The 24606-nt window shown below is 44.9% G+C and overlaps 2 protein-coding genes across 2 annotated transcripts in view; one reads left to right on the top strand and one right to left on the bottom strand.

The window, feature by feature from the left end:
- Positions 1-5434: 5434 nt before the first annotated feature.
- ZPBP2 (zona pellucida binding protein 2) lies at positions 5435-11451 on the bottom strand. The gene is made up of 8 exons (XM_036399114.1): positions 11370-11451; positions 9940-10017; positions 9331-9456; positions 8842-9003; positions 7912-8130; positions 6846-6931; positions 6083-6260; positions 5435-5535 (listed from the first exon to the last, which is right to left on the bottom strand). Exons 1-8 carry the CDS (start codon positions 11449-11451, stop codon positions 5435-5437), a joined length of 1032 nt encoding a protein of 343 aa, XP_036255007.1.
- A 3654-nt stretch (positions 11452-15105) lies between these two features.
- Positions 15106-24606, top strand: part of IKZF3 (IKAROS family zinc finger 3) — a 35705-nt gene continuing 26204 nt past the window's right edge. The window contains exons 1-3 of the mRNA XM_036398834.2: positions 15106-15145; positions 19756-19809; positions 21056-21166. Of these exons, the coding sequence (XP_036254727.1) occupies positions 15139-15145; positions 19756-19809; positions 21056-21166 (172 nt within the window). The 5' untranslated portion in view covers positions 15106-15138. The remainder of the gene's footprint in view (positions 15146-19755; positions 19810-21055; positions 21167-24606) is intronic.

Here is a 24606-nt window from a genome sequence, read left to right as displayed (position 1 = left end):
TCTGTGGCTCATCAGACCCTGGTGATTTTGTGGCTGCAAAGGAAGGACGGAGGTGCCCGCGACAGGCGATGGCTTTGTGGCTTTGTGGGCAGGCGCTTGCAGAAACAGGACACCCGTCCCTCCGGTAACCCTGCCCCAGCCTTCAATAATGAACAGCCGCGGCTCGGCTCGGGTCGCTGGCACGGTGCCGATCCCCGCGGCACCCAGGACACCCTGGAGCGCTTTCCCAGGGCTCTGCTCCGCTGCCTGCCCTGCCGTGCCCATCGGGGGTACCCGGGCAGGATCCTGACGGCCGGGAGGGACAGGCCCTTCCAACACCACGGTCCCACCGGGCCCCACTGAGGCCTCTCCGGTCCCAGCCCCGTCCCGGTTTGCCGTCGCCTCTCCCCGCGTGTGCTGGAGTCTTGTGCCATGGAAGGTGAAAGCCGGGCTCTAACGCAGAGTGACAGCTCCCGCTCGTGGGACATTAACCTTGTTTGTCACTCGGCTGTCTCCAGACGCAGACCCCGGGCTCTGGAGCAGATGGCTGCCGTCCCCGCTCCGGTCACTGCCTGGGGATCCTCCTCTCACGGCTCCCGGAGCAGCTGGGGAGGGCTGGGGGACACGCAGGACACGTGCCCCCAGCTGCCACCCTGCCCGTGGCTCCCTGGAGTCCTGCAGGTGTCCCCTCTCAGGGGGCTGGATGATGCTGAGTCCCCCGGGGTCAGCCCTGCTCTGGATCCTGTCTCTGGAATTGCTTGGATGGAAACCATCAGGCTCATTACAGCCCACACTGATGAGCACGGGGGAAAGGAAGTGGATTCCAGGGGTTTGTCTGGATGTGGAACAGCCTGTGTGGGTGTACAGAGGGATAAAATACAAGAAGTCCAACAAAAATCTGCAGTAAGATTTGGGAAGGTAACTTGGTGTGGGATGGAATTGTGCTGGATTTAGGCTGTCAGTACTGTCAGATATTTAATCAAGTGTGACAGGGAATGGGGAAGAACAGAAAAATGACTTTATGGGGATATTTCCTGGCGGTGCTGTGGCCAACCTGGGGTCTCGGGAGCAGAGGACACAGCCTGCCAGATGCCTTCAATCTCAAGGAGGGATTTTTCTCATCCCACTCTTTCCAGTTGTGAGGTGCTATGGGGCCAGATCCTGCTGAGAGTGGGAGCTGGCACTTGGCACGGTGGGTACGAGGGGCTCAGCGTTAAAGGCAGCGCTTCTCCTTCAGAAAATAATTAGAATCATCCCTTTTAATACCCCTCTCTGGGTAATTCGTTTCCTGATGTAGATTTATCCACAGGGATCAGCAGCAGGAGAATTAACAGCGTGACCTCCTTCTGTGCGTTCCAGCACGCTGGTAAATCTCCGTTATTAACTTCCAAGGAGCTCTGCCCGCCCAGCCTGCTCTCTTCTCCAGGATGGAGGAAAACGTGTCACTGGGGCAGGATCTGTGACCTGAATCCTCTTGGCAGGGATGACTCTTTGCCTGCCTGGCCCTGGAATCCCTTGGGATCACAGGGATGGAGGAGTGTTCCTAGGAAACCCCCAGGATGTGCCAGGGGATGCCCTGAGGTGGGTCCGTGCTCCCAGCAGCAGGGCTGGTGCCAGGGGGAGGTTTCAAGAGAAAGTTTTGGGAGGAAGTTTTGGGAGAAGCTTTGTTTTCCCCTGCCTACAAGTGGAGCGTGTTCCCAGACTGCATCCTGAACTTTGAACAGATTCGATTTCCAAGAGGGAAGGAAGGATGTCTAATTGTTTAATTTCCACAATTAGAAAAATATTTATCAATAATTAGGAGTGATGGCAGCAATTATACTGGGATTAAAGCCAGGCTACACTTCATCACCCGCCTTTCATTCAGGGACCTTATTTATTTCTTTCACCCCCCAAAAAATCCATGTACAGCTGTATTGCTGCCAATAATGAATCATTCTTGTTCCCTGCCTGCACAGGACTCATTAATCCAATGATGCCAGTGGTTCTAGGAAGGCTGCTGGGCACATCGTGTGGTCACTGGGCTTGGGCAGGAGAAAATTTAATTTCAGTGAGTAGGAAAATGAAGCAGAGCTAAAAATCACAATAGCACTTCCTGTGCCTGTGGTTGAGAGCTCAGCGGTTCAGCCAGCCACACACTCCCCTCCAGACTCTCTGGTGATTTCCCCTCTCATCACTTGTCCAAGGCAGGCATGGCTGAGTCCAGGGAGCATTTTCCAACAGCTGTTCTTTTAGGATGAAGTTGTACCAATTAATAAAATTGTGTGACCCTCAAAGTTTTCACTCTCAGTGGGAAATGTTGTATTTCCTGGTATTTTTCCTGTCTTAGAAGACCCAGGATCATCAGAATCCATGGTCTGGGGCTCAGCTTCATCCTCCTGTGGAAGCACCAGGGATCTGTGTCTGTGGCACTTTCGGTGTCACCTGGGCACTCTTGGAACATCCTCGACTCTTGGTCAAGCTTTGTTTTCAAGCATCTTTCCACCAAAATGGCTCCTGGTTTTGTCCTTGGAGGAATTCCTGGGGGATGGATTAGCCAGGGCTGCACCACATCCATGCCAGGTGTGAGGAGTACCTGGGATGTGCCAATCCCAGGGCACCTGCTCTGCCTGCTTCCCACAGCCCCTCTCCTTATCACCTGTGAGCAGGGGCCATGAGTTGTGTCCTGGGCAGCTCTGTGGCTCCTTCAACACCTCTTGGCTTAAATTTAGAGTAATTTGTGGTTAATGAAGCTGCTGCAGGGAGTTACAAGAGAACTTTCCCACGGGAGCCAAAGTGTCACTGTCACCCGATGGATGAGTCCCATCACTGCCTGCAGCTCTGCAGTGAATGTTTGAGCACGTGTTCCTTAAGTGTTCCTCAAGTGGGTTGTTCCAGGCAGCTCTGATGGGAAAACAATGGGTTACAGCTTCCAGCTGGCAGATTATTCCTGTTATTTTTGCCATTTGTGGATGTTTCAAAGCTCTCGTGTGCTGTCAGTACGTGCTGAGATCCAGGAGGTCTGTGTGAAGAAGAGGACAGGAAGTTTGAAGTTCTAAATTTATTTTTTGTGAGGACTCCTCAGTGCTCTCAAGGTGGTGTGATGGTCCTTGGCACACAGTGAGGTTGGAGCTGTGGGACCAGGGCAGGTTAAAGTGGGGGTTCAAAGGGCTGAGCCTCACAAGGGTGATGGAGTTGCCCCTCCTCACCAAGAGCATCAGGCACTGCCCAGTTTTCTGTGATTTCTCCTGTAAAGCCAGAGCCAAGCAGAAGAAGAGGATTTGAGGAGGGTTTAAAGCAGTGAGGAAAGATCTTGCAAAGCTGTTGCAGCTGTGGGAGGTAGAGAGGGATGGGAAGAGTTGAGGTGAGAGCTGCTCACAGGGATTTGTACATCCCAAGGTGTGAGAGGGAAGAGAGAGGTGTGAGGGATGGTGTCAGCCACGAAAGGCTCAGCTGCTGCCCCGGGCACCCAGCTCCAGCCGGATGCACAGGACTTTCACACAGGAAAGGTCAGAGAGAAGCCACTTCCTGTCAGGTTTTTATGAGCCTCCACAGGATTGCTGACATAAACTCCTTTGCAATGTGATACTTAAATATTTGAGCTATTTTTCTGCTTTTAGAATCATGATGGTTTGGGTGTGAAGGGATATTAAAACTCATCAGCTGCACTCCCTGTCAGGGCAGGGACACCTTCCACTATCCAAGGTTGCTGCAAGCTCTGCCCAGCCTGGCCTTGGACACTTCCAGGGATCCAGGGGCAGCCACAGCTCCTCTGGGCACCCCCACAGGGAAGGACTTCCTCTGTGTATCCAACTTAAATTTTCCCACTCAGTTTGAGGTCCACTGAAGAAGTGAAGGTGCTGTAAGAGCTTTCAGGAGGGAGTACAGTTCATTTGTGACTCTCCATGGCACTTAATAGCTACTTACAGCTTTTTTCCCCTCATAATTGATGCATGTGGCATTTCCTCCTGCTGAAATAGGCCAAGAGAAGCAGGCAGCACCGCTGAGCCCGGCTGCTTCATCTGTCTCAGCCTGAGCTGTGCACAGTGTCCAGTTGGCAGCCAGGATAATCAGCCCAAGGGCAGTGGAAATGCTCATTACAGCACACTTTATTCCTTAGTATTTAATAAGTAATGACTCTGAAAAGCTCGGAGCGGGGTCTGTGCCCGTGCTGTCTCCTGCTGTGTTCCTGTCACTATGGATAAGTTAAACTGGGTTGAATCAGGTCGATTTTTGGATGAATACCCACCAAGGAATTTTGAAATGTTGTAAGAAGTTAGGGTGGTTAAGTGGGAGATGCTTCTTTTGCTTGACTTAGTTTTGCTTTGTGAAAAAAGGAGGAAAGCTGGGCACTGCTTTCAAGAAACTGAGTTCTCTGATGTCCCTCAGTAAAGTGAGTCTGGAAGGTAGGAACTCCCACAGGGAGCAGCTTAGAAAGAAGCTCTGAAAGCCAATGTTCCAGGAGCTGAGGCTCAGCTGGGGCTGGGGAACAGTTGGAGTTCCACATGAAGTTCTTGACAGTGTTCAAATAATCTTCACTCATCCTGTGAGCAGGGTGATGGATCACTGCAGATCCAGCAGCTAACCTTCCAAAGCAGCTTGGGGTGAGGTTTCTCTGGGAAGAAAACGTTCCCATTAGCTCAGTGCTTTGGCAATTTGTATCATCCGGTGAACTGGTCAGGAATTCCCAGCTGGTGTAAGAGGATTGGCTGTTCCTGCAGCACCTGGGGCCAGCCAGGCCCTGCACGAGGCTTTGGTGTAGCAGGAGGAGGTGGAGAGGCTCTGCAGATTCTCTGCTTCCCTCTGGAATATTCCATCTTTATTCTGGGGACAAGGAGAGAACCATAACCTAGGTTCTTACTCCTCCTGAATGCTGGGCTGTGTAACCTGTTACTCACCCTCTCTTTTGTCTTAGAGATCTGATTTTCCTTTCTCCTCATGTCCAGGCTGGAACATTTCAGAAACAGTGAAAGAAATGAAGAAATGTGGGGAAAAAAAAAAAAAAAAGAAGGGGGGAACGTAATGCTTTTAAATCTCAAAGATCAAATACTTCTGTTAATATCTGCTAGAAATTCCTCACAGAGATTTTGGCATATGCCAGTCTGGCACATAACTCCACCACAGCCACCTGCCATCCTGCCTGGAATTGTTTGCAGCTCCTTTGTGCTCTCTGAGCAGCACAAAGCTGTGGCGTGTCTGGTGTCACCACCAAGTAACAGACTCTGCACTAAGCCACGTGACAAACTTCCTTTTTTTCCCATTTAATTCGTTTTCCTTGCATGAACACTGTGTTTTAAGCAGTGCTTTTTCCAGTCTAAGGGGTCCCTGAACACCGGAAAACCTAGGGGTGTATGAATGCGGATGTTTTGTTCCAAAGAGAACAGAGGATTCCAGGATTGGCAGCTAAAATGAAAAGAGCACCACAACACCAAGAATTCTTTCACAGCTGCTCTTTGGCTTTCCAGTCTCTGCCAGTTTAATGACAGGATTTTGCTCCATACATTCTGGCTTCAGGCCTGGCACAGGTCCTACACGTCACCTCATTGTTGGGACTGTAAGTTCCAGGACCACAAACCACTGTGAAGAGAACAGAGTTGGGGTTCCAGCCACTTTCCCCCCATCTCAGGGGGGGCATCAGACATCCCTGTGAGCCTTCCCAGTGCCCTGTGGGAGCTCCTACCCTTCCAGAGCTCCCTGAGCCTCTGGCTAAATCCCCTGCCCCCTGCCCCAACTCTACATCCTGCAGCAGGTGCTGCAGAAGAACTTGAAAAATCAGCAGAGAATTTTCTAGCAGGACTTCCATGAGGGGAATTGTTTCTTATGGGCTCTGGATCCTGAGGATTGTCACTCACCAGTGACACCTGGAAGGAAAGAAACCCACTGCACTACTTCTACTTTGATTGGAAATGCAACCACACCTGTGAATGCACTGACATGCTCCACTGGCTCATTTCCTATCATTACTTTATAACTATAATGTGAATATCCTCCCAAAGGATGAACAGAAATATCCCTGCTTTTGACCCCAATATTTCCCTAATCCTCCCCAGAGCTCTGTGCCCAGCTCTAATCAGCTATATTTAAATCAATGAGCTATATTTCAAAGGATGTATTTTATATTTACCACAGCAGCTGGCACAGTTCTGGTGGGTGTGGTGGTTTCTCCCAAAACCTGGCCGACAGCTGTCGATGGGAGTCATGGAGAAGCTGTTGTCCACGTACTGGATTGTAGGAACAGCCTGAAACTCATACTTCAAAACCTGCCTCAGCTGATGGAAAAACTTCCCAATTCGCTCTGCTGCCTAAAATTCAGAAGTATTGGGAGAATAAAAGCATAGTCAGTTGATTTTTGTTGATTTAAAAATATCAGGAAATATTTTCTGGTCCTGATTTCCACATACTGACTTGTCACCTTAACTGGGAGTGATCCTTGGCTTCAAGGGGCCAGGATTCAGACCTAGGATGTGAGCTGATCCCAGGATTTAATATTTAGAAGGCAGAGAGAACAGATTTTAGAAATTTGCTACAGTAGACTTACTTTAAATTGCATTCCATTGACCAAATCATAAATCAAAAATTTCATTTACAGGACTGGAAGCTCAATATAAATAATAATGTTTATCCTTCTTTATTATTAGAAGCAAATACAAAGCAAGTAATGAGCCTGATGTTTTAACTGGTTTTTTTTAAAGCTATTTGTATCAATTTGACTTCTAAACCCATTTTTCTTCCTGAATGGAATTATTTGAAATCCATGAATCATCACTTACAATATTAATCCCACAAAATCTGGCTAAAGATGGATTACTAGCAGTCATATCTGCAGGAGCTAAGGCAGAGGTGGGTGTTAAAGAGGCAGAGAAGACACGAGGTGACTGACACAGAACCTGTCGGACTCTCCTGTTTGTCACATCTTCACAGTCGTAAGGAAACTCCTGGCAAACTTCTTCCCATCCTGGTGCAAATGGATTGACTGTGGATGGAGGAAAAAAGATCCATGAAAAGGGGGAAAAATGATAGATTAGGTCCTTGTGGTTTCTGTCCAGTTCCTTCCTCTGTTTGGTGGGAGTCAGAGGTCAGTCAGTACAGAGTTGGGGGGAAATAGTCCGAGCTGAGAGAATGGAATGAATGTCTCACAGAGCAACCTCGGTGTCCTAAAAGGGCTGAAGTTTTATGTAAAATTAAAAATCTTTGGGTCATGAAAGTTTCTTGACTTTACTTAGGGAAAAACAACCACAAAACTGTTCCATAGCCTGTTGGATGGCCCCTCTTGCTGTGTGGTGAGAACAGATACAGGTGTGAATGTGGTCAGAGAATTAAAGAATAATTTCCTTCTCTCAGTGATAAACCATCTCTAACTCAAGGCAGCAGCAGCTGATTTAACTTGTTTGTGAGGTGAAACCACCTCAGTATTGCCATGAGGGAGCTGTGAGGCTCTTGCTTTAGCTCTGTGCAGTTTCCTAGAATCAAGCAAAAAATTCAAGGCTGGGCTGGATGGGACTTTCCAGTTGGTCCAGTGGAAGGTGTCCCTGCCTATGGCAGGGGGGAATTGAATGAGCTTTAAGGTCCCTTCCTACCCAAATCATTCTGTGATTCTAAAACCAGAGTGGTCCCAGACTTACTAAAAATCAAATCCTGAAAACCTAAATATGACAGTGGCATTAGGGCATATTATGGGCTGTCTCCTTTCAGCAATCCTCTCTAACCTTGGTAATCACAGCTCTCGCTAGGATTGTAAAAAGTTGAACGCTAAATTTAACATAAAAACTGCGTTTTAGCTCCATCTGTGGGCAACAACAAAAAATACAGGGACTCCAAAAAAAAAAAAATCAAACCCGGAACAACTTTCAGAGGTACTCTTGACTCTGCTGTTTTTCAGACATTGTTTGTAGCACTCACAAGTTGCTCATAACAAAAAACAATCCCTCCCAAACAAGCACTGAAATCGGTTACCTAGAAAATGAACAAACAGCTCATACTGGAGGCTGTCCTTTGGTGTCCTGATGGAGTGGCACTTGTAGGATGAGCCTGTGATGTGGCAGGTCAGGTGGGAGATGCTGCTGTTGAGGATTTTCTTTAATATCTTGATGAACAAGTCGTTGTTTCTCAGCCTGCAAGCCGTTGTGCTGAAGCGAACAGACACCTGATAGGCATGGTCAGCTTCCCTGTAGGCTGGGAGGAAATGGCTTGGGTGTGAATCTGGGCTGTAATCACAGATTGAATCTTAGATTATCAGGTTTTGTATCTGAAATATGGGCTTTTATTCAAAAGTAAAGAAATAAATAAAGCACTGTCATTAATTGTGTCATAACGTGTTTGTCCTTGACAGAGCTGACTCAATAGTAAGAGATATTTTAGTTTGAAGTTTACAGGAATTTATGTGCTTAATGGAGACTGTTGCCAAATGACAAAAACAAAAAAGGAGGTAAATAGGAAAATGGCACAGAACCAGCATGTCTGCAAAGCTGTGTGTCTGAAACAGATTGGTGCCAATTCTATGCAATTATGGTGTAGGAGGAATTTTGTTATTGTTTTCAAAGTTAGTGTTTCTCAAGCATTTTTTGGTTGTTATGTTGTGGGTGGGAAGTGATGTTGGTGAAGAGTGGTTACAAGAGGTGGAGGGGGCTGGAGTGCAGATCTCAGATAACTCTGGAATTCTTGCAGTTAATTCTATACCTAAGGGCAGAGATTATTTTATTGCCATATATCCTTGGGAACATGAATATTAAACTTTTTCCAAAACCATGAAAAGGTGCATGTGTGCCTATAAGTAAAAAATTTATTTTCTATTCCAGGATAAAATTTTAATTATTTTGGTGTGTTTTTTTTAAATCAAGCCTCACAAACCCACCAATGTGCTTACTCCTAGCTTAGCAATCTTACCATAAACCATGAATTTATAGGCCTCAACCATTTCTATTTCTTCCTGTGTTGTGGTTTCGATGACTTTGTGGGAGAGAGTGCAAGTGTAGGCACCAGACATTGGTACCATGAAACCCATCACCATCAGCTTCCCTGTCTCTGTCAGATTCACATAGCTTTGCCCTAAAATAGAAATATTGCATTACCAGAAATGTCCACTTTTTGATGCATTTAGAATATTTGAAGAAGAAATCTTGCTCCTGTGCATCATGATGCTGAAATGATTTAAATGATCAGATAATCATTTAGCCTGAAATTATCTAAAGTTTATCACTTTTAGGATTTACTACAAATTTCCTTTTTAGCAAAAGTATTTGTAACTTTTAGAGGGAGAAGGGAAATGGAGTTTAATGTCAGAACTTGTGGAAATATTTGGCAAAGGGCTAAGAAACCACTGGGGGGTGTGAATAGAAAGAAGAAAAATATGTGATATTTTTAGTTTGAACTAACCTTGTAAAACTCTTCCATCTGGACCAGTCCACAAATAGTTGGGATCTATTATTCTTTCTTGAGAAAGAGCCAAATCCATACAGACCAGGAATGGGCTGTTTGTGAACACCTTAACATACACATTCACTGCAACACAGAATCAGGTAAATGATGGAAAATGCTGACAAAGAATGAAATCACAAAAAAAAAAACAACCAAAAACAAATCCTAATTGAAAATTGTGTTTGAAGTGTATTTTTCAATTTTGGACTTGCAAAGTGTAATATTAAAGATTAATCTCCATTTGTTCTTAATTAATATCCTGGAACTGTCCACAGTGTGGCTGGTGCTGACTGTTGGAGGGAGACACTTGTGTCCCACACACAAACTGTCGTACAGGCATAAAAAAAGCACCAGATTTTCAGTGAAACCCTCATTTAGATGTTAAATTTTCATCAGTGCTTCCAGCAGCACTATGGGACAAAATATATTTCCATCTCCACCCCCCCTTTCTCTTGTTCCTGTGCATATGATGTTCCATGTGTACTGGTGCTACATAATGATTCCTGGGCTTAAAACTACAAATTCTAGTGAAAATTAAATCTAGATAGGAAAAAATGACATGTTTACCTTCATGCCTGATGTCACCATAAACTTCATTCTTCCCAATTAAATCAATAGATTGCTCTTCCTTCTGTTCTGCTCTCACTGCAGGGAAAGGTAATGGAAATATCAGAGATCAATCTAAATGTGTGATTGTTATTCCTTTATTTCACCCTGGCTTTTGTCTCATTTTGTTTAATTTGCCTTACTTCTCCTTTTTTCCTATGTTTTTTTCTTAGAACAAGCAGGAGCCCTTGTTTTTGACCTGTCACTTTTGAATTGTTTTAGTGTCCATGTTGTAAACCTGCCTGGGTGTATCAGGTTCCAGACCAGATGAACCTTCCTCTTTGCAAAAAGCCACTAAAGTAGTTATAAAATCTGACTAGAAAGTGAAGGTTCTGTAGTATGACCCTGAGCAGACACAGGGCAGGGATCTCTCAGCCCTTTCCCTTCTGGAAAACAGCAGGCTGATGTCGGGCATGAAGGTTTTTGTGACAAGAATCCCCAGAAGAGGCAGAAATTATTGGAAATAGGGGCTTTTTTTCAGGCCATGGGCACACTGGGGTGGTCCTGCCTGACTATTGTGTCCCAGGGTTGAGCCTGGGGGACAGTGGGGTGTCACTGGAACCTATGGCAATCCCTCTTGAGGGGCTTCATCTCCCACTCTGAGGGAAGGTTTTTTGGGGACATTTGTCCCTCAGAGGGAAGGTTTGTGGGGACATTTGTCCCTCACAGTGGAGATGTCCCACCAATGGGGTATCAATGAAGCCCACCTGTCTCCTCTTGAGGGGCTTCATCTCCCACTCTGAGGGAAGGTTTTTTGGGGACATTTGTCCCTCTGAGGGAATGTTTTTTGGGGACATTTCCCAATCTGAGGGAAGGTTTTGGGGACATTTTTCCCCCACAGTGGAGCAGTACCCACCAATGGGGTATCAATGAAGCCCACCTGTCCCCTCTTGAGGGGCTTCATCTCCCACTCTGAGGGAAGGTTTTTTGGGGACATTTGTCCCTCTGAGGGAAGGTTTTTGGGGACATTTGTCCCTCACAGTGGAGATGTCCCACCAATGGGGTATCAATGGAGCTCACCTGTCCCTTCTTGAGGGGCTTCATCTCCCACTGTGAGGGAAGGTTTTTTAGGGACATTTGTTCCCTCACAGTGAAGATGTCCCACCAATGGGGTATCAATGAAACCCACCTGTCTGCTCTTGAGAGGCTGCATCTCCCACTCTGAGAAGCTTTTTTGGGGACATTTGTCCTTCAGAGTGGAGATGTCCCACCGATGGGGTATCACTGGAGCTCACTCTGTCCCCTCACGAGGGGCCTCAATCTGCCCCTCAGAGGGAATATTCTATGGGGACCCCCCCCAGCTCAGATGACCCCCTCTAGCACCCCCTGAGCGGACCGCCCTCGCACCAACACACCCCCACAGCTGTTTTCCCACCCCTAGTCCCTCTCACCCCATCCTGCCGCCACCACCACGGCCGCCACGCCGAGGAGAACGCCCGGGGGACAGCGGGGCCGCCCGCCGCCCCCCGCCATCCTCCCGCCGCCCCTCACAACGGCCGCGGCGGGCGCGAGGGGGCGCTAACGGACCCTCCCCGCCGCCCCCCCCCCGCCCGCCTCCATGCCCGCGCGCGCTCGGCGCTTCCCGCCCTTTTTCCTCCCCTCAGGGCTGAGGGCGGGAAGGGTGAGGTGTCCCCGCCGGGGTCCCTCGCTCCTTCTCCGCTCCCTCGCCCACGCCCCGTGCTTTTTATACGGTTTTAAAAACATCCTCACCTAGCATTTCACTGAGATTTTTTAAAGAGTATTTAGTTTTGGGGAGGTTTTTTTTATGTTTTCTCGCTTTCGGGCCCCTGAGGCGCTTGGCAGCGAAGGACGGCCCCGGCCAACCCCTCCCGCGTCCGTTGTCACCCTTCAGCCCCACATCGCTCCTCCACAGTGCGCAGTGAGCTGTGTTTTTGACTCTAAAGTGTTTTTTTTTCCGGCTGTGGGACAAGGAGAGGGAAGTACAGGGGGAGAAGGGGGGGAAGAGGCTCCATCACGGCTTGGTCTGTCAGTGCTCAACCTGCCCTGGGCTGTGGAAGGTGTTCCTGTCCATGGAGGGGGAGAGGGGGGAACTGGATGGGCTTTAAGGTCCCTTTCAATCAAAACCATTCTGTGTTTCTGTCACTTGCCGTGAGAAAGACTGAAAGTAAGAGCTGGGCACATCCTGTGGCTTTTCCTCCTGAGGGGCTGTGAGTACTGGGTGTTCTCCAGCTGCAGGTTTCTGTAGAAAGTCATTACAGGACACATATTTTTCCACTTAAAAGCAAAAAAACCCATCCCTTTCAGCACCTAAAAGGGCCCCAAGAGAGCTGGAAAAGGATTTTGGACAAGGGTCTGAAGTGATAGGACAAGGGTAATGGCTTCAACTAAAATGGGGAGATTCAAATTGGATATTGGAAAGAAAATCTGATCTGTGAGGGTGGTGAGACCCTGGAATGGATTTACCAGGGAAGCTGTCCCTGGAAATGTCCAAGGCCAGGTTGGACAGGGCTTGGAGAAACCCGGGCTAGTGGGAGGTATCCCTGCCATGGCAGAGGTGGAGCTGGGTGGTTTTTAAATTTTAAAATCCCTTCCAACCCAAACTCCTCTAGGATTCCATGATTCTGCCACTTGCGACTGACAGTTAGCGCCGGGGGGAATAGCGTTGGCTGAAAAATGAACCCAAATGCCACAGTATCACTGCAAGTGACTTTCAAGTCAGTTACATGTTTTGGAAAACTTGCTATGTCTTTGAAACTTTTAAACATGTAACTATTTTGTTTCTAGAGCGGGTGATACAAAAGCACTGCAGAATCCGCTGACAGGGCACGGAGGGTCCTCGTGTTTGACTGCCCTGCACACTCCGAGACACTCAAGAGCAGAACGGTGGCCAAGCCTCTGGAAATTAGCAAAATAGTATTTATTCTACCTACCTAGGTCATATTTATCACTCCAGACCATGCTAGTGTCCAAAAATGATGTCACAGTATTTGCATAACAAATATGGAACAACCAACATGGGAATAAGAGTTATTTTTACAGAGAGCTGTGAAAGTTTTAATGCTTCTATGTAAAAACAGCATTTAAGTTATGAGTTTCCTTCAATAAAGAAAAGAAAAAAAATTGGTAAAAATGCAAAAATAAAAGTGTGAAAAAGGAGGTATCAAGTTATTGATGGAAAATAGTTCTACTCAACCTTTCTTCTTCCTTAGACCAACACATTGACTCAAGTGGTCAGTTAAAGTCTAAGAACTGTGTCAGGGTTTTCATTTTTAATGTCCTTGAGCTGCTGAGCAGGTCAGAACTGGGACCACCTCAGACAATCCCACGTTCCCATGTGCTGAATGTTTTCAGTTTTACTCAAAGTGAACATTTCATGCTGACACTGTGCAGGCAAAATGATTCAGTTTGTAACGTGTCTGCTATAAACGTGTCATATTTCAGCCCGAGCAGCCTCAGCTCCTAAGGATGTTTATAGCTCCTTTCAGGTCCTGCACAGCCCATCAGTCCTCAGGTTGCTAATTATTATGAAATAGTAGCTCTACTATAAAGCTTTGGCTGCAGTTTTGGTTCTTTATAAACTCATAGTCAGTGTCTTTAGCCAAATGACCCATTTATTTTCAATGCTATAATATTTCTAACTCCCAGACTGGTAAATTTTCATTATAGATTTGTAAGCTTTAGAGGGGGAGAAGGGGAATGGGTTACTTTTTAAGAACAGGAAGTGTTGCAGGGAGGATTTAATAGGACAAAATGTGAATTCAGGTATTTATATTTGTGTTTTAAACCTGGATTACTGGGTTTGGGGTTATATTTGGTTTTGGTTTTTTGTTTTGTTTTGGTGGGGGTTTTTTTTTTGGTTAATAGAGTATCAGTAGGAAATGATTGAAAAGGCCAAAAGTCTGCAGTTGTAAACTTGATCATGGAGTGAGTAGACATTAAAAAGCTGAATATTTTATCCTAGGAAATATGTAGAGAGATTTCCAGGAGTGCAGAGTCGGGTAAAGGACCTGTTGCAGGGCTCTGGAGAGCCTGCAGACCACAGTTTCTGTCTCTGATCTTTCAGGTGAGTGATCCAAAGGTGGGATCACACTAAGGAGGGTCACAATTCCCACAAGGCTGTTTTTATTGGCTGGGAAAACCAGGCTTGTTTGATTGGTGCACTTAAAATAAAAATAGAGTGAAGATACAATTGTTTCTCTGAGGGCAAACATGAGGGAAAGTAGGGATTTAAATCAGAGAACAAATCTGGCAGTTTGAGAAAATGGCCGTGGATAATCCTGGGATGGAAACCAGAGGTTTCTGATTGCTGCACAGCAATCCCAGGTCTTCCTTAAAATTTGTAGAACCAGGAAACCTGCCTAATTAATAAATTATTCTGGAAAGAGGTTACAGAGATTAAGAATAGCCAAGAATTGCTTGATTATCCCACTTTTTTTTTTTTTAACATTTTATTTCTAGAATTTTTTTCCAAGCAATGGAAAAGCAGCAGTGTATGAAGCAGCCGTTGGCACCCCACAGGAAGTGAGTAGGAGAATCATGTTTCCATGTTGTTATCCTGCTCCTGATCTATGATAATTTGTGCTTGCTGCCTTTGGGTTTAGATCCAAGTGATGAGCTCAGATCCCGATTTCACTCCTCACTTCATTAACTGGTTTGGGGCCTGGAGTGACCTCTGAATGTCACCTGCTGCTACCCTCTGCCTCAGCAGGGATCCTCAGAGCCCTGTTCAAGCCCAGTGTGGAATCAGCCCCTTTTTGGAGTCTGTACTAGAGGACTTTGAAATTCATATTTGTTTCATTTTATTGAAGAACTTTCTACTTTGATTTCCTGCTAAATAGAAAACCATCTCAACCTAAGTTCTCTTCACTGTTATCTCAACCATAACTTTAACACGCAGTGCGGGGTGTGTCCATTCTGGGGACGAAATCGGCTGGGGGCTCCCCCGATCTCCAGCCCCCCCTTGCCCTTCCCGAGGGCCGGGACTCCCCTGCGAGCGGCACCAGCAGCGGCTCCGAGGCAGCCGAGACCGGAGCCGGCACCGGGACCGGGTCCGCTCCTCTCCCCGCCACCCGGCGCCGCTCTCCGCCCGCCGAGCGCCCCGCCGGATGTCACGGAGACGGGCGGGAGGCGAGGCCGGTGCGCTCCGCCGGCAGTCCCGAGCCCGGGCGGGCAGGTGGAGCTGGGACCGGCGAACGGAGCATGGAAGGTGAGAAACGACCCCGCTCTTCCCCCGGACCCTCTGTCCCGCCGGGGCTCGCAGCGGCTCCATCGCCCGAGGGCTTTCAGCCGCTTCTTCAGCGCTTGCTGCAAACAATTCGCAGGTTCTGGAAAAGAAATCGAGCCGCGTGTAGCAATTAAACGGGAAACGAACGGGGCTTTTTGCCCCGTCTCTGTTTAATTTCGGAGATATCACAAAGTGCGTGATAAAGCCAGGGTTTAGAGCGTGCTTTCCCTGCTGTTCATATTCTGGGGTTTAACGAATTCAAGGATGTCTTCTTTCTTGTCACCTGTAAAACGTGCCCATAATATTCAGAGTCAGCCAAAACTGATCTGGGAGTTAATATTGGGTTCTGGAATAATTACCTGTCATAGAAAAGCAGTATTTCTGGTGTTTTTAACAATCCTGGCAAAGAAGTTTTGCAAAGCATCACTTGGTTTCTTGTTTCAAAGGTGGAGATTCTTATTTCAGTGCTTTAAGGGCTCCAGTTTAGATTCTGTCCTGTCTCAATGACTTGAGGCTTTTGGTTATTTTAAGTTAGCTGCAGATGCCTATTTAAAAATGCATTTTCCTTTGCTGAAGGCTTTTAAACTATTTTCCTGTAAATAATCACTCATTGAATCTGACTGAATCGAGAATGTTGCTGTTGGAAAGAAGTAACTGATGATTTGAAAGGATGGGTTTGGGGGCACTTTGCCACCTAAAAATGCAGCTTCATTTTCTTGATCGAGTTGGGATTGCTGTCTTTTTGGGAGGGAAAGTTTGTGAGGCGTGTTGGAATAGTCTGCAATTAGAAAAGAACAGGGTTTCACTCTAACTGAGGTTATCTAAGAAATCCTTTCTTTGGTGTTCTTACTTCTTGTGCTCTCAAAGCGAACATGGAAATGATCCTTCAGGTTTTGGATCTGTATTGAGGATGATGAGGATCCATTAATGTGCCTGAGGGTGCTGGATTGGGGATGAAGTTAGTGCTGTAATGTGTTATCCTTGGATACAGTAACTTTCAGGAGTGTTTCCCTGGGTCTTGGACAAATCTCCGTGCCCTGAGGACAGAGGGATAACGTGGCTGACTCGGATTTTCCACACCCAGTGTGTGGAGGTTTGGTAGGGTCACAGAGCAGCAGACAGGCCCTGGTAAGGGTGGGTGTTTGAACCAAAATTTGTCATTAACTTGATTGTATTTCTCCATGAGTGGTTTGGTTTTGTGGCTGCCAAAAGAACTGTCCAGCTGGAGCTCTCATCTCCAGGCTCTGGGCTTGGATCAACAGGTTGGATCTCGATGATCCCAGTGGATTTCTTCCAGCTCAGGATTTTCTGTAAATCAGGATATCCTATATTGAATCACTGAATTATTCTGCTGGGTTTCAAAGGTCGTATGCACCAATATGAGAAAAATATCCTTAATTACACACTGCTGATCAGTGTATAATATCAGTGCTGATCAGGATTTCTTCCCAAACGATATGTGCACTTAAAATACCCGTGACATTTCACATGCTGCATGATGCTTAAAAGCAGCAAAATATCAGAGACCTCATAAAGAGTTTACTTGGCCCAGGTGCCTTCTTCAGAAAGCCATGGAGGCTGTGGATGATGAAGTATATTCAGTGGAGACATCAGCTAAAATTTCTCTCCTTCATGGCCCAGTGTGGATTGAAGGTGAAAAACTTGTTGGAGTGGAAGAGGTTGAGTGGTGTACATACTGACTTCAGACAAGGAAACTGTTTCTGCTCTGTCTATTGTGATGGAAGGACTAAGAGCAGATGGGACTTTCAAAGGTGTCTCCTTCCCTGTGCTGTTGAGCTGAAAAGTGCAGCCAGCAGGAAAAAGGCAGCATTCTGGTTTCATTTTGGGGACAAACAGGTGAAATTTTAATAATCCAAAATATACCTCCCAGTCTGTATTAAGGACAGAAAGGAAATAGGGTCATCAGTGATTTGAAAAATATCCATTTTAGGGGGGTTAAATTTCTGCTTGGCTGTTCTGGTCAAATACCAGGATAAAGTATGAATAGTGTTGCATACTAAAATACCACAGCATTTTTTTAGCAAGTTATTTGAATATTTTGGCTCCCTTTGCCTATCGGTGTAGAACACAGGATGGCCAAGGATTGCTTTCGAAAGCACATGAATTTTACTTCTGCTTTGTAAATGCACATTGTGCCTCAGCTGCAGCACACAGAGAGCAGCGTCCTCTTCCCATGCACCCCAGCCACTGGAGCTCTTTGAAGCTTGGGAAGACAAACGTGTTCTGTAAGTGATTTCCTGCCTTGTGTTTTTCTGAACAGAAAAATTTGGTAGAAAAAGAACTTTATTAGTATAGAACCAAGGGTGGAATCTACTCACATGCTGTCCTGTCACCATGATGGATATGGCTTAGGATAGGAGAGAGACCTGAGGTTAAATATGAAGAGACCACTAAGGCTCTGAGAAGCTGCTGGAGATTGGTGCTGTAAGGAAACCAGGTGCTGGTGAGGGGAGGGCAGAGCCTTGAAAGTGAGCCAAAGACCAGGATGTTTCTCAAGCAAGAAGAGAAACATTCTATGGTGTGTCATTGTTCTTATCTCTTCTGAAGGGTTATCCTGCCCAGCAGCCATCATGGGCATGAAACTGTTGTGTTCAACAAAATATGAATCAATATTTTGTGTTCAACAAAATATGAATCAATTCACAGACTCCATCTCAGCAGGGAGGACATGAGGGTTTGAGGAGGCTGAGCAGGTCCTGCTTGGCTCTCATGGGGTTCAGGCAATGCTGTTCTTCAGAAAGTTGTCCTGCAGCTACCAGGCAAAGCTGAAGAATCCAATGGTTTCTAAAAACATAGAGTTACCTAGATTCTATGTAGAATTATTGGAATTCAAGCAGTCATGTTGAGGTTCTCATTTTTTCTTCCATGACCTCCTTGGAGCTCAGGGAAATGCAGAATTGCTGCCAAGGTTTCAACAGCACCTTGGGGCTTCAGCGGGGGTTTTGACCCCCATCACCCAGATGGAGCAACTGTGCAGGGATTCTGAATGCAATTAAAACCAAAATCACCTTGCAGAATAAGGGAGATTTCATTTTCTTATGTGCAGAATTACAAGGGCTTGTGTAATTTAAGTGTCTGTATTCATGGAATCACAGTTTGGGGATGGAAGGACATTAAAGCTCATCCAGTTCCACCCCTGCAACGGGCAGGGGACACCTTCCACTATCCCAGGCTGCTCCAAGCCCCACCCAGCCTGGTTTGGACACTCCCAGGGATGGGGCAGCCACAGCTGCTCTGGGCAACTTATTGCAATGTAAAGTTAAAATCAATATTAGAAAAAAATTTGTTCATTTTCCCAGAAATTACTGATGTTTTCTCATTGTTATTTGCTGTATAAATTAGTCCATTTGCTTCTTTGTACCTCAATTTTCCTGGCATAATAGAATGAAAATGAGAAATTAAGGGATATAACCATACAGTTCTTTCTTATTTACTTCAAAATATCGATTCAATAAATATCTGAACTTTCTGTCATTTAATTCTGTGACTATCTTTATGATGCAAGGCCTCTATTTTGTTGCACACATTATCCCCCCCTCTATTCATGCAGTTTTTTTGGAGTACTTCTTCTGATACCATGCTGCCTCGCTGGAGAGTTACCAGAGCTTTATATTTTAACGTTGCAGAGACCACAAAAAAGTTCCATATGCAGAGGAGGTAAAGACAGATAATTATGGGGTAAATGTCACCCGTGGTTAACACCTCATGCCCACTGCCTGGGTGTTTCTGTTATGTAACTGCCAGGAAGAAATTTTCCTGGTCCAGAAACGATTATTTTTTAGGTTCAAAGCTGATAAAAGATGTTATGGCATGTAAAAAAAAAATAAAGAGGGGGGAAAAAGCTACAGGAAAGAAAGGAGGAAGGAAACAGGTAACTGTGTCTGTGTTAAGAATTCAGCCTCCTAAGAATGAAATCTCAAGGCAGGGAGGTCTGGAGTAAAGAAATAATGGGACAGCTCAGGTCTGTGCCTCCAATTCAACTCAAGAGCTGAACATTGGGCACTGGGCAATGGGAACCTGCAGCTTGTGCTGGATTCAGAGATCTGCTGAGCCCCCAGCACGCTGGGAAACCAGGCTGCACGGGGATTCATTTGTCTGAAAAATGTTTAAAATTCCTAGCATTTGATCCCTTTTGGAATTTCTCAGTGGGAATTAGACTTGCATTCCCATGAAAACCAAGCAGATCTTGTGAAGATAATGGGGGTTTCCCTTTGTGTTGGAAAAAGAATGTAAAAATATCTTTGTGCTTTAGAGGAATTCACTTGTTACAGAGTTCCTACGGCTGCACTGTGCTCACAGGGTACTCGATGAGTAAATCAAAAGCTTAAGGTACTCTGTTCTATAATTTTTGAAGTTAGAAAATCATACTTAATCCCTTTTCTGGTCACAGGCCAGTGCTCAGGATATAAAGAAGTGAAGCATGATACTAATTTGGTTTTTATTTCTTTGAAACGTTTTCTTTTTCAATTTTACTTTCAGCCAAGAAAACGGGAATTTATAAGATTGTAACAACTGTGTTGTGAACTGTTTTAAATATTAGACAGCTCAGGCTGCTTTTCTGTCTTTTGCAGATTCACAGCCCAGGATGGACCTCAGTAACCCTCAGGAACAGCCCGTAGCTGCAGGTACTGTGCTGTTCAGTTGTGTTCTTCCACCCTCTCTTGACAATTTTATATTTAAATGGAGAAAAATACATGAATTGCAGCTGCTTTAGGGTCCCAGGACACTGTATAACAGTCAAAAGTACAAAGAGGGGCATTAAAGACAAAAAAAAGTAAATTTTAGGGATGAAATAAAACCGTGGAAGTTCAATATAATACTGGAAAATTATAGTGAAGTGGGAAAAAAGGACTGTAGAGGAGGAAAGGAAATATTTTCAGGAGAAAGCTGGAAGTTTTGATTAGGGAAGCAAGAATAATACAATTCTCTTGCTTGACTGCATTTCTAAAAATATGAAAACAAACCTCCTGAGTGAGTTTGACAAGTGTTTCACTTTCTTGTTAATCAAAAAGTCGAGCCTCTTTTCAGCTCCAATGTAATATTTAGCTTGAGAAGGATCAGAGGTGTTACCATCCAGCTGTCAGTAGGTTAAAGAATTTACCAGCAATTTCACAGTGTTACTGTAAATTTTTAAAATTCCCATAATGTTTGAAAAATAATACTGTCTGTTTTTTAATGAAATATTGATTTGAAATTTACAGAAATACACATAACATGGAGCTAGTTTGCACTGTGAGGTTAATGAAAGAGGCTTTATTTGAAACACTTTACATGAATAAATTTCACTACAGTTAAAAATGTGTCTTTATTTCCAAGCAGAGAGGCTGGGATCTCTGGGATGCTGGTCTGCATGATAATGCTGATATTTAAAAATACACACGTGGAATAAGCAGAGAAGTGCAAGTGGGTTCAAAGAGGCCTTGATTACATCTGCTTGAGCAGTTTTCTGGCCTAAGGCCAGAATGATTAAAATTTTGCCCAAAAGAACTAAGTGGAGCTGTGATTCCTTTGCCTTGCTCCAAGGAGCTCCATCCCTGCTCACAGCACTTGTCCCAGCACCTATGATAGAGTTAGATATACTGGGTTTTATTCCTGCTGCCATTGAGAATAAGCTCCAGAATATTTGGATCTGAGCAAAAGCTGAGAATTTGTTTCTCATTTGTTTCTGAGGTGTGTGTGAGAGCTTTTGTAGGATTTTGGGAAGGGAAATCATTCCCCAAAGTGCAACCAGTGCAACTGTAGAAATAACATTGTGGGTAGTGTCAGCAGTGCTGGGAGTGTGCAGGTGCTTTCTTTGAGGGAATCACCTGGAAATATTCTTGGACAATAAATAGTTAATTTTTTTTGCTTTTTTTTTTTTTTTTTTTCCAGAGGAACAAGAGGATTTGACAGACTGTAATCTGAACAAATCCCAGGAAATGGAAAGCATGGATAATGTGGAAGATATGAAGGAACACAATCAGTCTAATGAAGAAGCAGGAGGTAAAGTAGAGTTGGAATTCTGAAAAATAATCATTGTATTTTGTCTTTTTATTCATTTGATTATGCTATGAGAGCATGCCTTTAAAAGGAATAGCAATACAATTCATTTGGAGCATTTCAACACATTCTAAAGAGGAGCAACACTTTTCCATCAGGGAACCTTACGTGCATTTTAGCAAGGTCAGTTTTACAGGATCTGTGAAATATGGATGGGAAGATAAAAGAGCAAGTGCATCTGGTGAGCCTCTAATGTGTGTGCTAACAAATTCCTAACAGCAGTTTGCATAGGCAAATCCTGTGTTAGGACTGCAATTTTTATTTATGCTAAGTACTTTCATACCTAAAAAATAACTTGATAATTTATTCCTTTTTTTTTTTGAAAGAAAGAACAAGTTATCTCAAATTCACAGGACCACTCAGACCTGTAAAATTTAAAACTGTAGCAGCAATGTTGTATTTTAAACTGGGGGTGAAAGGGAGGTTGGTCAGTTTTCCATGTTTATTGATGAAGAAAATACCCTTCCTACAGGCCTGAGAGAAAACATAGGGATTAATTAAAATAGTAAACTAATATGTACTGTCTATAAAAACCAGCAGGCCCTCTTCATTTATAGATAGAAGATAACAGCAGCATCTCCTGAAACTTGGCAATTGTACAGAGCTCAGGGTTTCCATGTGTCCATGACACATATGTTGAATTTCTTCTGTGCTGTAGAATCTCCTAAGCTGAAATCTCAGCATGAACAAACAGTTCCTGCCCATGATCTGAGAGTGCTCATCTGTGCCAGGGGCCTCAGCCACAAGCAGTGAGGAGTGTGCCTGGTGCAGGATGTGGGGCACGTGTCCTGGGCACAGCACACATGGTGTCACCGGTGTCACAGGGCCTTTCTGTGACACAAGTGCATGGCAGTGAAGCAGGACCAAGGGAAATTACGGCTGTGGCTTTGGGTAGGAGTTTGAGGTAGAGTTTGTATCACGTGAATCAAGTAAATCACTAAAGAATTGTGTGTTTTGGCTGTGTAAGTAGCTTTGGTTGTTCCCTCTAATGTGAATGTGATTATTTTGCAAAGGTTAGACTTTTGCATTATTAAAGACCAAATGTTTTTATTGGTTAACAAATTGCAAGCAAACATAAAACACTCAAGGGAGTGGTGAGAGGAATCTCACTCAAGGATCTACAGTGCCAGTATCTGGAACTGCTGGTGTCTGGCCTTTGTGGGCATTTTATGGACAGACATCACACAGGTTTTCTGACCAAATTTGGGGGTCTGGATTAGGATGAAAAGCCTCATGTCCCCAGAGCAGCTGCTGCTTAGCAGGACTCTACAGTTGAGATTAGCTCATTATATATATCTGCAATGTAGAGCCTGCCTTGGGCAGGTGAGTTCTGCTCTGCTTACCCTAAATGCAGAAGTTTAACAGAATAGACAGAATATGGAAGACTTGAGCATTTCCTACAACCAAGGCAGCTGATCTCTCAGATCCCACAGGACATAAAATATTCACAGCCATGCTCCAGCTGTTTGTCCAGTTTGTCCACCCCTTGCATGAATTCCACTCTCACTGGCTCACTTCTCCCTGTGCTTTCCCAGTGTCCCAGCCCTTCACTCCTCCTGCTCACTGAGCTGTGGGTGCAGGAAGCCAGGACGGGGTTTCTTTCTCAAATCCCCCAGTATTGACCACCTGAGAGGAGGTGCTGTAGCTTCTTCCCACCTTCCCTTTCCAGGAGCCATGTCCATACTATTCATATGCAGTATCCAGGCATGAATTTGGTTTTGTTGTCTTTTCCTGTTCTCTGGCTGCCCTGTGCCTGCAGTGCCATTTCTCACCCTCTTTTCCATACATTTGAGTCAGGAACAACTTGGACACGTGAGAGACTGCATCAGTACAGCTCTTACCATTCATTTTTTATATTGCTGCTGATCTCTTTAAGTCTCTTTGCCATTTGTTCTGGAATGCAAACACTGAAAATTTACATCTCAAAGACAATGCTATAAATATCAATAAAACATCATTTCCCTCCAGCAGGCTCCCTTACCATTAGAGCTCATTCATTATAAAGTGAGTATGAACCTTCACTGCCACAGTGCCCCATTGCTTGCTGCTCACTGTAGGAATAAATCCACGACTGCAAGGAGAAAGCTGCTTCAAATGCACAAAAAAGGCATCTCCAGCATCTCCATGTGAAATGGCACAAAATAAAATATACATAGTGTTTGCTTCAGTGCTTCACACACTGTTCTCTGCAGTCATTCTGATACCGGAAGCACAATAAATCTTAAATATTTAAGCATGCTGTGCTAGTACTCCAGGCCCTGCAACCATCAGTAGGTGCACTTAAATTTCCTCCCAACAACACCAGCTCAGTTGCTGTTGGAGACTGAAATTCACAAATAATCTCAGCTTTCATGTCATGCCCTCTATAAAATAGCAGCAGCTCTGTTAGTCCCTGTGCAGTCCTCGTGGGTCACTAACTACTGTCTGACTTCTATAAATGAAACCACATTTTGACAGTGCTGTCCTGGTGGGAGGATTATCTTTTGGGGATCACTAACCCTGGTAAAATGAATATATAATATACTCCAGGATCACAGAATAGAAATATCATCAGTATTGGTGATGGCTTTTGGGAAAAGGATTATGTCCTGCCTACACCTGAAAAACCTATTGGTTAACAAAAACCAAAAAGCTCCGTTTCTTTATTTGGCACATTGATACGATCACTAATCCCCTCATTTTATATCAAATTTCAACAGAAATAATGAAAAAATATTTATGTGGTTCTCATAAATGTTAATCATGTTTGTGAGTGAGCAATTCCACTCCAGCACCTTCCCAATTCATGGCTGATGACAGCCTGCAATAGAAACCTCTCCTTTTTCTCTCCTGAACCCCCACACGATCCGTGCCCCGGGGTTTGTTCCATCTGCTGAAGGCCATCATGGGAACACGAGGCCACTGACTCATGGAGAGAGATCAGGCCTTTGATAACCTGCTTTCCACTGCCTTAGTATGTCTGTAACATGTTTTTCTCCAGCACAATTATGGCTGGTTTTTCCATGTCTTGTCAGCCATCCATAGTGAGTAGGAATCTCCCAGTTTCTTGGACTGTGTTTTTTTGTGATTCTTGCATTATTCATGGGTGACACTGTGAGTGTGTTGTGGGGAATTATTCTGAGGCTTTGAGCAGAAGCAGGACCTGTTTAAGTCTAGATGTTGTCTGATTTTGTTTGGTGGAGCCTTTTATGCTAAAAGCGATGCTGGGATCCTTTTAAAATCTTAGGGACAGTTGATAAAAGCACTAAATTAATGTATAGGGCTGAAACACCATGGCTGGAGCTCATTTGGTATGAAAAAAATCCACTTTTCCAGCAAACAGTTTTGTATTTGTACTTCTCTGAGCCTGTGCAAACACAGCTTCTGGTGTTTTTAATGTGTGT

The sequence above is a fragment of the Molothrus ater genome, chromosome 27, assembly GCF_012460135.2.
Source record: "Molothrus ater isolate BHLD 08-10-18 breed brown headed cowbird chromosome 27, BPBGC_Mater_1.1, whole genome shotgun sequence".
NCBI classification, from domain to species: domain Eukaryota; kingdom Metazoa; phylum Chordata; class Aves; order Passeriformes; family Icteridae; genus Molothrus; species Molothrus ater.
The sequence above is the reverse complement of the archived record's forward strand: the minus strand, read 5'-3'. Positions and strand labels throughout refer to the sequence as shown.